The sequence below is a fragment of the Nycticebus coucang genome, chromosome 14 (genome assembly GCF_027406575.1).
Source record: "Nycticebus coucang isolate mNycCou1 chromosome 14, mNycCou1.pri, whole genome shotgun sequence".
Lineage (NCBI taxonomy): Eukaryota > Metazoa > Chordata > Mammalia > Primates > Lorisidae > Nycticebus > Nycticebus coucang.
In genome coordinates this window covers 56,228,264-56,240,450 of record NC_069793.1, presented here as the reverse complement: position 1 = coordinate 56,240,450, position 12,187 = coordinate 56,228,264, and the positions used below count along the sequence as shown (strand labels likewise).

At 36.5% G+C, this 12,187-nt stretch overlaps 1 protein-coding gene across 2 annotated transcripts in view; it reads right to left on the bottom strand.

Moving 5' to 3' along the window:
* The window catches only part of STK33 (serine/threonine kinase 33), a 321,663-nt gene that overhangs the window by 66,708 nt on the left and 242,768 nt on the right, over window positions 1-12,187 (bottom strand). Inside the window, exons 5-6 of one of the 2 annotated variants that reach the window (XM_053562040.1) lie at window positions 4,964-5,077; window positions 2,211-2,315 (exon numbers count right to left, since the gene is read on the bottom strand). In XM_053562040.1, coding sequence (XP_053418015.1) covers window positions 2,211-2,315; window positions 4,964-5,077 — 219 coding nt within the window. The remainder of the gene's footprint in view (window positions 1-2,210; window positions 2,316-4,963; window positions 5,078-12,187) is intronic. The other variant, XM_053562041.1, reaches the window with a different exon arrangement.

Below are 12,187 nucleotides of genomic sequence, written 5' to 3'. Positions count from 1 at the left end.
ATAATTTCAGATATTAAACATTAGGCAGCATAGAGTAGTGATTGCTAACAGAGAGGAAACCTGTGATTATCCTAGCTTATGTCTAGAAAGAATTTCCAGACCACAGAACATGGACGAAGAAACCGAGAGGAGCCTAGCATCTCCGTGAATTGGGGAGATAGAGGTGGGAGTCTAGGAAGACCAAGAGAACTATAGTTCACAGGACAGAGTATTGAAGAGGAGAAAGTTGTAGAGAGAGAAAGCTTCTTAAGTTTCCAGCAGAGTACTAATTAGCACAGGTGTATGGGATACTGCCCAAAGCTGGGAAAGACCCACACAAAAGAAGCAGAGAAAATACTCACTGGAGCACATACACATCCAGGGACAGTTTGTGTTCCTATTACCCAGAGTGGAAAATCTTGTTTCGTGGGGCCTTAGGGAGAGTATGAAGAGGGGTCATACCTCAGTAGTAAGGAAAAATTAGTCCTAGACTCAAAGTTGCTCTGATGCTACCTAACAAACCTTAAAGCAACTTTCAAAAGTATCAACCTGTTTCAAAGTGACTGAACTATATCCTAGAATAAAATTCAAGAATAGTTATAAGAATATAACCCAACATCCAGCATCCAACAAGGTAAAAATCCAATCCAAAATCAGCAGGCATACAAAGATGAGGGAAAATATAACTCATAATGAAGAAAAAATCAAAACTGACCTAGAAATGACATACATGATAAAATTAATAGAAAAGGCCATTAAAACAGTTATTATAACTATATTCTAGAAGAACGAGGAAGGATTCAGCATGTTAAGTAGACACATGGAGTACACAGGTTTTTAAAACAATAAATCAAATTTCTACTAGAAGAGATTAGCAACACACACAAAGATACAGAAAAAGATACTAGAATCTGAAGACATAGCAATAGATACTATACAAAATGAAATAAGGAGGAAAAAAAAAGATTGAAAAAAGTGAATAGAGCACCAGTAAACTGTAGAAAATATTAAGTAATCTTACTTGGAGTTCACAAATGGCAGGCAGAAAAGGCAAAAAAAAACAAGAGAAAATAATGCCTGAAATTTTCTAAACTTGATAAAAATCATAAACTCACAGATCAATGAGCCCAAGCACAAAAAACATGGAGAAAACTACACCAAAATGCATCATAATCAAATTGTTTAAAACTTATAATAAAGAACAAAACTATTCTAAGACTACCTGGAGATAAAAGACATCACGACTTCTAAGACTGAAAAGAGTAGAGAAGAATATCCATAATGGATAAATAAAGGATAACTGTAGTCTTTGTTATCAAGCACTCCTAATAAATCAAACATAATGCATATGGTTTGCAATACAAATTGATTATTTCTATCTTAGAGACAAGCAAAGTAAGGAAGAACAATAGCTAACATTTAATGATACAGATGCTTGAGATTCACTGTCTCATTAAATCCTTCAACAACCAAATGAGGTTGACACTATTATTAAACCCATTTTATAGATGAGGAAACTGAGGTAGAGAGAAGTTGAGTAACTTGTCCATGGAGTCATAATTAATAATAAGCAGCAGCGTCAGGATTCGAATGCATAGGCAATCTGACCCCAAAGTCCACATGCCCAACTACTACATTATTCTTCCTCCAAACAGAAATACTCAAGTCCATAGCACTAAACAATCTGGAGGCAGAATGGCAAATAATCCAGGCTTCTGAACAATTCTAAATGAAAATTATAGGCATTTAAAGAGAGGAATGATAATATCTAAGGAAATAAGAAGATAGAACTCAGTAAGACATAGATGATAAAATACCTTCTTCACATTGTCATGCCAAATATATCCCTGCCAATTTGAATATGAAGCTAACCTTGCAAAATTATGACAATATTCCAAGAGATGCTAATGGAGAAATGAAGGACCAGACCTAAAGGAAGGCTATCTCTAAGAGAGCTCTAATCACTATTCAATTGTATATGAAGTTGTTTCTATTTTAAACATTTGGTTTCAACATGCCACACAGAACATATTACTGAAAATATCAATCTAATGTTCATAGCCGTAAGTACATAAACAATAATAAAAGTTCTCCAAAATGTTCTTATCAATCTCTAATGACAGACTCATGCCAGGGACATGGGCAACTGACCCAAAGGGATGATTTCAGAATATGATAATATTAATTTTGTAATAACAACATTGAAAATATAGCACCTAAAAGAGCTTTACCTTTGGTGTCTCAAATACTTGTTCCAGATGTATAATGTGTTCATGTTTTACACTTTTTAGGATGTTCACCTCTCGTTCAAGTAACTTAACAGCAGAGCTTCCAGCCTTAATCAGTGAAGAAACACAGATTTCACATATTAAAGTCACTCCTACATTCCTCAATATATGTCAGTTATTTCATATTTTTCAAGTTTCTTTTTCAAATAATATCATGCCATTTATTCCCATGATCTGAATAAATTAATTATGACCTTTCTCTCCTTTGTCCAACTTAAGTTACATATAATTCAGCCTTGAGCCACATCTGTGTTTTTAACTTAGCTACAACATGGTATTTATCCTTTTATAAAATTATTCTAATTTTTAATATGTTTTGATTTTCCTTTAAAATTATGTTGATTGTTTGATGTTGTAAAAATAAAATATATGTCCAGAGACATCAACTAGAGAAGATAAAAACAAAATGTTTTCTTTGTTGTTGTCTTATTTTGATTTGATCTGATATATAGAGATCAGGAGTATATATATGTGTGTGTGTGTGTGTGTATACATGTATATGTACTGTACTGTACTCAGCCACACATAACGTTACTTCCTGGTCCCCTTAGTTAACCGGAGGGACAGAGAGAGAGACAGGAAGAGAGAGATATCTTGTCTTCAGACCAACCTAAACCCAGCTTTATCTCCTAACAAAAAAAACTTACCATACAGACAGCAAAAGATAAAGTAAGTAACACTCTAGGGAGCAGAAGGACTTCATTTAGGGTGTAGGTAACTGACTATCTACAATGCCATCTAAAAATTCTAGCAGAGCTTTCTCTACCCTCACAATTACCACCACCCACAAATCATTAGCCCTATTGATAGTAAAATTGTCATCATATGAAGACAAGCATTTTCCTCATTTATGGGTCTTATTTTCACATAAAAAATATTGCCGAAAGGAATAACAAAGGTTCTACTCCTCCACACATCCCCCCACCCAGTTTGAGAAAGTATATAATGGTTCTTAAAGAGGTGGAAAGGAGGCTCAATGCCTATAGCACAGCGGTTAGAGTGCCGGGGCTGGTGAGTTCGAACTCAGCCTGGGCCTGCCAAACAACAATGTCAACTACAACAACAACAACAAAATAGCTGAGCATTATCGTAGGTGCCTATAGTCCCAGCTACATGGGAGGCTGAGGCGAAAGAATCACTTAAGCCCAAGAGTTTGAGGTTGCTGTGAGCAACCTCACTGCACTCCACTGCGGGTGACATAGTGAGACTCTGTCTCAAAAAAACAAAAAAACAAAAAAAAACAAATGGAAAGGTATTGATCTTACGGCAAACTTTACCTAGCTCGTATTTTACCTACGGTCACTCCAGCTTCCAATTACATTTGCTCTTTAACATTTAGCATATCAGGAGTGAACAGTATACTCCCCACCCTCTATGCCCCTCCCATGTAGGATGAAAGTCACATTTAAAGGTTAACCCAGAGCAGAGGTTCTCAACCTGTGGGTCCCAGCCCACAGGAACTGTATTAAAGGGCCATGGCATTAGGAAGGTTGAGAACCACTGACCTAGAGAGTCAAGAGAAATAGTGACTGTAAGGAGTAAATTCTTACCTAGACATGGAAAGTTACTATAATTTTTCCCAATATCCATCTCAATTCTATTTCAACTCCTTCCCCAAATGGCTTGACCTGTATAGAGTGCAATAACTTACAGTTTAATTCATATACTGACTATATACTTTTATTTTACTATCTTAGTGTCCTATAAATTCTCACTAACAATATGTGTGAATGCATGAGAAAGATTATTCGTTACTGAAGTTGCAAGCAGTTATCCTGTTTACATAACCCTACAACCAAATCCCTAACCCTATCTATTATTAAAAGAGTAAAGAAAATAGCATGCTAGGTAGCACTTGGGATGCTACCTAAAATTCTACAGAATTCTAAGGATTTCTAGAATGGTTCTTAGTTCCTTTATTAAGATTAGTTATCTCTCTAAACTTCAGGGAGAAATTATATGTAATTTGCTATAGTTTGTTTCAAAGAATATATAAAAACCTACTATTTCAGTGATAAATATTTATTATGAAAAATCCAAGGGAAAAATACCACAATGTTGTTTTGTTTTTTCTCAGGCACAGAAATTTTAAAAGTTGATGAATTAGTCAGGTGTAAAGTCTTGAGGTTTTAGACTCTACCTTCAAGAGAAGCCCAGTCGTTCTCCACTCCAAGAGGAAAAGGAATACAATGGATACTGTGCATATGTAAAAGTAAACAATATAGTAAGATAGCAGAAAAAGTCGTACAAACTGAAAAGGAAGTAGGATGAATAAACCAAGAATTAGCTAACAATGAGGAAATGAAAGGAGATAGGAGAAAAGAGTGTCAGAACAACATCAAGAGAGAGTAACAGGACTTACTTCTAGCCAAGACATTTATCCCATGGCCCTAGACCTGCACATACTGAGAATCAGCCTTTACCTTCAGCTCACTCTGGTAAAATTCATCTACATTTGTTTATAATGATCATGTTTATCCTTCCATATACTTTTTCCACACATCATTTGCCTACTTGAATTTAAAAAGTAGTCCCTTCTCAGGAGGCTAGAGAAATGCACACACTTTCCTAGGGCATCAGCAGAGGGACTGGCCCTCAGGATCAGAGGCAGCTTGTGTTAGTATGAAAGGCTGTACAACCCACACCCACCTGGGCTGGTGTTGTACCCTCAGTATGATGCTGCTAAGAAGCCTTACCTTTTCTTTGTTCACTTTTTTAATTGCCCACTTAGTTTTGGTTTCCCTGTCTGTAACTTCAAGTACTAGTCCAAAGCTCCCTTGTCCCAATATTCTTCCAAAGGTATAAAATTCCTGGAGAAAAAATAAGAGTTCTTTATCTCTCTCTGCCATTTATCAGGTATTAGGAATGAACATATAATAGTGACAGATATTCACGCAAGGGAAGAGATATTCTGCTTATGGGTAAAATCAAATAGAAGACACTACATATTTGTTTGATAAACATATCTTCTTTAACTAAAAATAAGTTTTGTTAAATTTTATTAATTGTCCTTTGGAGGAAAACCATAAAAATCCTAATGATAAAATGCAAAAATCTCAAAAAGTATGAAAATGAATCTCTTTAAAACTATAATATTAATGAAATATCTTCATAAGGGAGAAATGGAATATTAACACATATATGCACATGTGTGTATATGTATATGAATAGTTCTAAAACTCTGACAGCTGTACTACAAAATCAACACATACTAAACATTAAGCAATTATTTCCTGTTTTACAAGTCATATTTTATTATTTCCATGAAATATTTCTTTTTAGGACTTCCAGGACTATGTTGAATAGAATTAGTGACTGTGGGAACACAGTTCAACTTTTCCCCACTCAGTACAATGTTCGCTGTGGATTTATCATATATAGCTTTAATAATTTTGAGATCTGTTCTTTCCATGCCTCATGAAAGGGTGCTGAATTTTGCTGAATGCTTTGTGTGCATCTATTGAGTTAATAACATGATCTTTGTTTTTACTTCTCTTTATGTGATGAATCACTTTTGTTGATTTATATATGTTGATAACAACAAATATAAATATATGTTGATTTATATATGTTTATATCCCTGGGATGAATCCCACTTTGTCATGGTCAATTATTTTTTTGATGTGCGACCGAACTTGGTTTATTACTATTTTACTGAGGAGTTTTGCATCTATATTCATAAGGGATATTGGTCTATAGTCTTCTTTTTCTGTGTTTGGTATTAAGGTGATCCTAGCTTCATAGAATGAACTGGGGAGAATTTCCTGCTTCTGTATGTTATGGAGTAATTTCTGCAGTATGGGTACCAGCTCTTCTTTGTAGATCTGATAAAGTTCAGCTGTGAGCTCATCTGGTCCATGGCTTATTTTGTTGGAAGATTTTGAAGTCCTAGGCAGAGCAATCAGGCAAGAGAAAGAAATAAAGGATACACATATTGGGACAGAGAACATTAAACTATCACTTTTGCTGATGATATACGATCTTAGATCTAGAAAATCCCACAGATTCCACAAAGAGACACCTGGAATTGATAAATAAATTCAGCAAAATCTCAGGTCACAAAATCAACGTACAACAAATTAGTAGCATTCCTATATAACTGTAATAGTCAAGCTGAGAGTCAAATCAAAGACTCAATACCATTCACAACAGTTAGAAAGAAAATAAAACACAGGAGTGCCAGCGGCGGGAGGCAAGGGCTGTGGACGCTGAGCTTCGCGATTTCATCGTAGAGACAGTTCTACTGCAGAGATGGTCAACATACCTAAAACCCGAAGAACTTCTGTAAGAAGTGTGGCAAGCATCAGGCTCACGAAGTGAGACAGTATAAGAAGGGCAAGGATTCCTTGTATGCCCAAGGAAAGAGGCACTATGATCGAAAGCAGAGTGGCTGTGGTGGGCAGACAAAGCCAATTTTCCGGAAGAAGGCTAAAACCACAAAGAAGATTGTGCTAAGGCTGGCATGTGTTGAGCCTAACTGCAGATCCAAGAGGATGCTGGCTGTTAACAGATGCAAGCATTTTGAACTGGGAGGAGATAAGAAAAGAAAGAGCCAAGTGATCCAGTTTTTTTGTTTGTTTGTTTGTTTTTTATTAATGGGGATTCATTGAGGGTACAATAAGCCAGGTTACACTAATTGCATTTGTTAGGTAAAGTCCCTCTTGCAATCATGTCTTGCCCCCAGAAGGTGTGGCACACACCAAGGCCCCACCCCACTCCCTCCTTCCCTCTCTTTACTTTTCCTTCCCGCCCACCCATGACCTTAATTGTCAGTAATTGTCCTCATAGCAAAATTGAGTACATAGGATTCATGCTTCTCCATTCTTGTGATGCTTTACTAAGAATAATGTCTTCCACTTCCATCCAGGTTAATACGAAGGATGTAAAGTCTCCATTTTCTTTTAATAGCTGAATAGTATTCCATGGTATACATATACCACAGCTTGTTAATCCATTCCTGGGTTGGTGGGCATTTAGGCTGTTTCCACATTTTGGCGATTGTAAATTGAGCTGCAATAAACAGTCTAGTACAAGTGTCCTTATGATAAAAGAATTTGTTTCCTTTTGGGTAGATGCCCAGTAATGGGATTGCAGGATCAAATGGGAGGTCTAGCTTGAGTCCTTTGAGTCCTTTGAGGAAGGAAGTATGAGTCCTTCTCCATACTTCCTTCCAGAAAGGTTGTACTAGTTTGCAGTCCCACCAGCAGTGTAAAAGTGTTCCCTTCTCTCCACATCCACGCCAGCATCTGCAGTTTTGAGATTTTGTGATGTGGGCCATTCTCACTGGAGTTAGATGGTATGTCAGGGTGGTTTTGATTTGCATTAATCTAATAGATAGGGATGATGAACATTTTTTCATATGTTTGTTAGCTATTCGTCTGTCTTCCTTAGAGAAGGTTCTATTCATGTCTCTTGTCCATTAATAAATGGAATTGTTGGCTTTTTTCATGTGGATTAATTTGAGTTCTCCATAGATCCTAGTTATCAAGCTTTTGTCTGATTCAAAATATGCAAATAACCTTTCCCATTGTGTAGGTTGTCTCTTTGTTTTGGTTGTTGTTTCCTTAGCTGTACAGAAGCTTTTCAGTTTAATGAAGTCCCATTTGTTTATTTTTGTTGTTGCAATTGCCATGGCAGTCTTCTTCATGAAGTCTTTCCCCAGGCCAATATCTTCCAGTGGTTTTCCTATGCTTTCTTTGAGGATTTTTACTGTTTCATGCCTTAAATTTAAGTCCTTTATCCATCCTGAATCAATTTTTGTGAGTGGGGAAAGGTGTGGGTCCAGTTTCAGTCTTTTACATGTGGATATCCAGTTCTCCCAACACTATTTATTGAATAGGGAGTCTTTCCCCCAAGGTGTGTTCTTGTTTGGTTTATCGAAGATTAGGTGGTTGTAAGATGTTAGTTTCATCTCTTGGTTTTCTATTCGATTCCACGTGTCTATATCTCTATTTTTGTGCCAGTACCATGCTGTCTTGACCACTATGGCTTTGTAGTACAGACTAAAATCTGGTATGCTGATACCCCCAGGTTTATTTTTATTACTAAGAACTGCCTTAGCTATACGGGTTTTTTTCTGGTTCCATACAAAATGCAGAATCATTTTTTCCAAATCTTGAAAGTACAATGTTGGTATTTTGATAGGAATGGCATTGAATAGGTAGATTGCTTTGGGAAGTACAGATATTTTAACAATGTTGACTCTTCCCATCCATGAGCATTTGAATGTTTTCCATTTGTTAATATCCTCTGCTATTTCCTTTCTGAGGATTTCATAATTTTCTTTATAGAGGTCCTTCACCTCCTTTCGTTGGGTATATTCCTGGGTATTTCATTTTCTTTGAAACTATGGTGAAGGGAATTCTGTCCTTAATTAGCTTCTCATCTTCACTGTTATTGGCGTATACAAAGGCTACCGACTTGTGGACATTGATTTTATATCCTGAAACATTACTATATTTTTTGATGACTTCAAGGGGTCTTCTGGTTGAGTCTTTGGGATTCTGTAAGTATAAGATCATGTTATCAGCAAAGAGAGAGAGTTTGACCTCCTCTGTTCCCATTTGGATTCCCTTTATTTCCTTGTCTTGCCTAATTCTATCAGCTAGAACTTCCAGCACTATGTTGAATAGTAAAGGTGACAGAGGACAACCTTGTCTGGTTCCAGTTCTAAGAGGAAAAGCTTTCAGTTTTACTCCATTCAGTAAAATATTGGCTGTGGGTTTGTCATAGATAGCTTCAATCGGTTTTAGAAATGTGCCACCTATGCCTATACTCTTCAGTGTTCTAATTATAAAAGGATGCTGGATTTTGTTGAATGCTTTTTCTGCATCTATTAAGAGGATCATGTGATCTTTATTTTTGCCTCTGTTAATATGGTGGATAACGTTTATGGACTTGAGTATGTTAAACCAGCCTTGCATGCCTGGGATGAAACCTACTTGATCATGATGTATGACTTTTTTGATGACAAGCTGTAATCTAATGGCTAGGATTTTGTTGAGAATTTTTGCATCTATATTCATGAGTGAAATTGGTCTGCAATTCTCCTTTTTGGTTGGGTCTTTTCCTGGTTTTGGTATCAGGGTGATGTTTGCTTCACAGAACGTGTTGGGGAAGATTCCTTCTTACTCAATTTTTTGGAATAATTTCTGCAGTACAGGAATAAGCTCTTCCTTGAAGGTTTGATAGAATTCTTGTGTGAAGCCATCTGGACCAGGGCATTTTTTGATTGGAAGATATTTTATTGTTTCTTTAATCTCAGTGCTTGTAATTGGTCTGTTCAGGAGCTCTATTTCTTCCTGGCTAAGTCTAGGGAGAGGGTGTGATTCCAAATATTGATCCATTTCCTTCACATTGTCAAATTTCTGGGCATAGAGTTTCTGGTAATATTCAGAGATGATCTCTTGTATCTCTGTGGGATCAATTGTTATTTCCCCTTTATCGTTTCTGATTGAGGTTACTAGAGATTTTACTTTTCTATTTCTCATTCGTCTGGCCAATGGTTTATCTATTTTATTTATTTTTTCAGAAAACCAACTCCTTGTTTCATTAATTTTCTGAATGATTCTTTTGTTTTCAATTTCATTGATCTCTGATTTGATTTTGGATATTTCTTTTTTCTACTGAGTTTAGGGCTTAGATTGTTCTTCTTTTTCCAATTCCATAAGATGGTTTGTCAGTTTGTGGATGCGCTCTCTTTCTGTTTTTCAAATGTAGGCATCTAAAGCAATGAATTTTCCTCTCAAAACTGCTTTTTCAGTATCCCATAGGTTTTGGTAGCTTGTGTCTTCATTGTTGTTATGCTCAAGGAAGTTAATGATTTCCTGTTTTATTTCTTCCTGCACCCATCTGTTATTCAACATAAGGTTGTTTAATTTCCATGCCTTTGTGTGGGGTTGAACGTTTTTGTTAAAGTTGAGTTCCACCTTTAGTGCCTTATGGTCTGAGAAGATACAAGGTAAAATTTCAATTCTTTTTGAGAATTGATATTTGTTATTTCAATTCAAATATTGAATTTGTTTTGTGTCCTGGGATATGATCAATTTTAGAGAATGTTCTATGGGGTGATGAGAAGAATGTGTATTCTTTATCTTTGGGATGGAGGGTTCTTTATGCGTCAGTCAAGCACAGTTGTTTTAGGGTCTCATTTAAATCTCTTATATCTTTGTTTAATTTTTGTTTAGAGAATCTGTCCAGCTCTGTAAGAGCAGCACTAAAGTCCCCTGTTATTATGGTATTATCGGATATCATATTGCTCAGACTGAGTAAGGTCTGTTTCAAGAATCTGGGAGCATTTAAATTGGGTGCATAAATATTTAGAATTGCAACATCTTCTTGTTGTATTTTTCCCTTGACCAATATAAACTGACCATCTTTGTCTCTTTTGACTTTAGTTGCTTTAAATCCACATGTATCTGAAAATAATATTGCAACTCCTCTTTTCTTCTGAATTCCATTTGCCTGAAATATTGTCTTCCAACCCTTGACTCGGAGTTTTAATTTGTCTTTTGAAGCCAGGTGTGTTTCTTGCAGACAGCAAATGGATGGCTTGTGTTTTTTAATCCAGTCAGCCAATCTATGTCTCTTCAGTGGGGAATTCAAGCCATTAACATTTATGGAGATAATTGATAAGTGTGGTAGTATTCTATTCATCTTATTTTGTGAGAGTCCATTGCTTAGTTTTATCTTTTGCATCAGTGTGGAGGTTAGGTTCTGTCCTTTAATTTCTGAGTTCTTACTTTGCTGCTGATCCATTGTGGTGGTCAGTGTGCAGAACAGGTTGAAGTATTTCCTGTACAGCTGGTCTTGTTGTGGCGAATTTCCTCAATGTTTGTATATCGTAAATAATTTGATTTCTCCGTCAATTTCGAAGCTTAGCTTAGCAGGGTACAGAATTCTGGGCTGGAAATTGTTCTGTTTAAGTAGATTAAAGGTAGATGACCATTGTCTTCTTGCTTGGAAAGTTTCATTAGAGAAGTCTGCGGTCACTCTGATGGATTTGCCCCTGTAGGTCAACTGGTGCTTACTCTTGGCAGCTTGCAGAATCTTTTCTTTTGTCTTGACTTTGGACAGGTTCATCACAATGTGTCTTGGAGAAGCTCGGTTAGAGTTGAGGCAACCTGGGGTCCGATATCCCTCTGAAAGCAGTGTCAGAATCTTTGGTGATTTTTTGGGAAATTTTCATTTATAATATTCTCTAGTATGGCTTCCAGTCCTCTGGGGCATTCTTCCCCTTCTGGGATTCCTATAACTCGTACGTTGGAACACTTCATAAAGTCCCATAATTCTGACAGTGAATGTTCTGCTTTCTCTTCTTTTCTGCCTCTTTTACTATCTGAGTTATCTCAAGAACTTTGTCCTCTACCTCTGAAATTCTTTCTTCTGCATGGTCTAACCTGTTGCTGATACTTTCCATTGCATCTTTAAGTTCCCTAAATGACTGCTTCAGTTCCTTCAGCTGTGCTATATCCTTTCTATATTCTTCATATCATTCATCTCTTATTTGATTCTGTTTTTGGATTTCCTTTTGGTTATTTTCCACTTTATTACCCATTTCCTTCATTGTTTCCATCATTTCCTTCATTGTTTTCATCATCTGTATTCTAAATTCCCTTTCTGTCATTCCTAACATTGCTTTATAGGTTGAATCCTCTGCAGTAGCTACCTCATGGTCCCTTGGAGGGGTTGCTCTGGACTGGTTCTTCATGTTGCCTGGAGTTTTCTGTTGATTTTTCCTTATGAGTGATTTCTTTTATCTGTTTCCTTGCCCTAATTTTCCTTTCATTTCCTCTTGCTCTTTAAGTTCCCATGCAGCTGCCGCTGGGATTAGACCGATCGAACATATGCAACCATTTGCCAGTTTTCCACTGTTTTTGTTGTCCTGTTCGGGTCCATAAGTCTCTCGCTGACTCCATGTA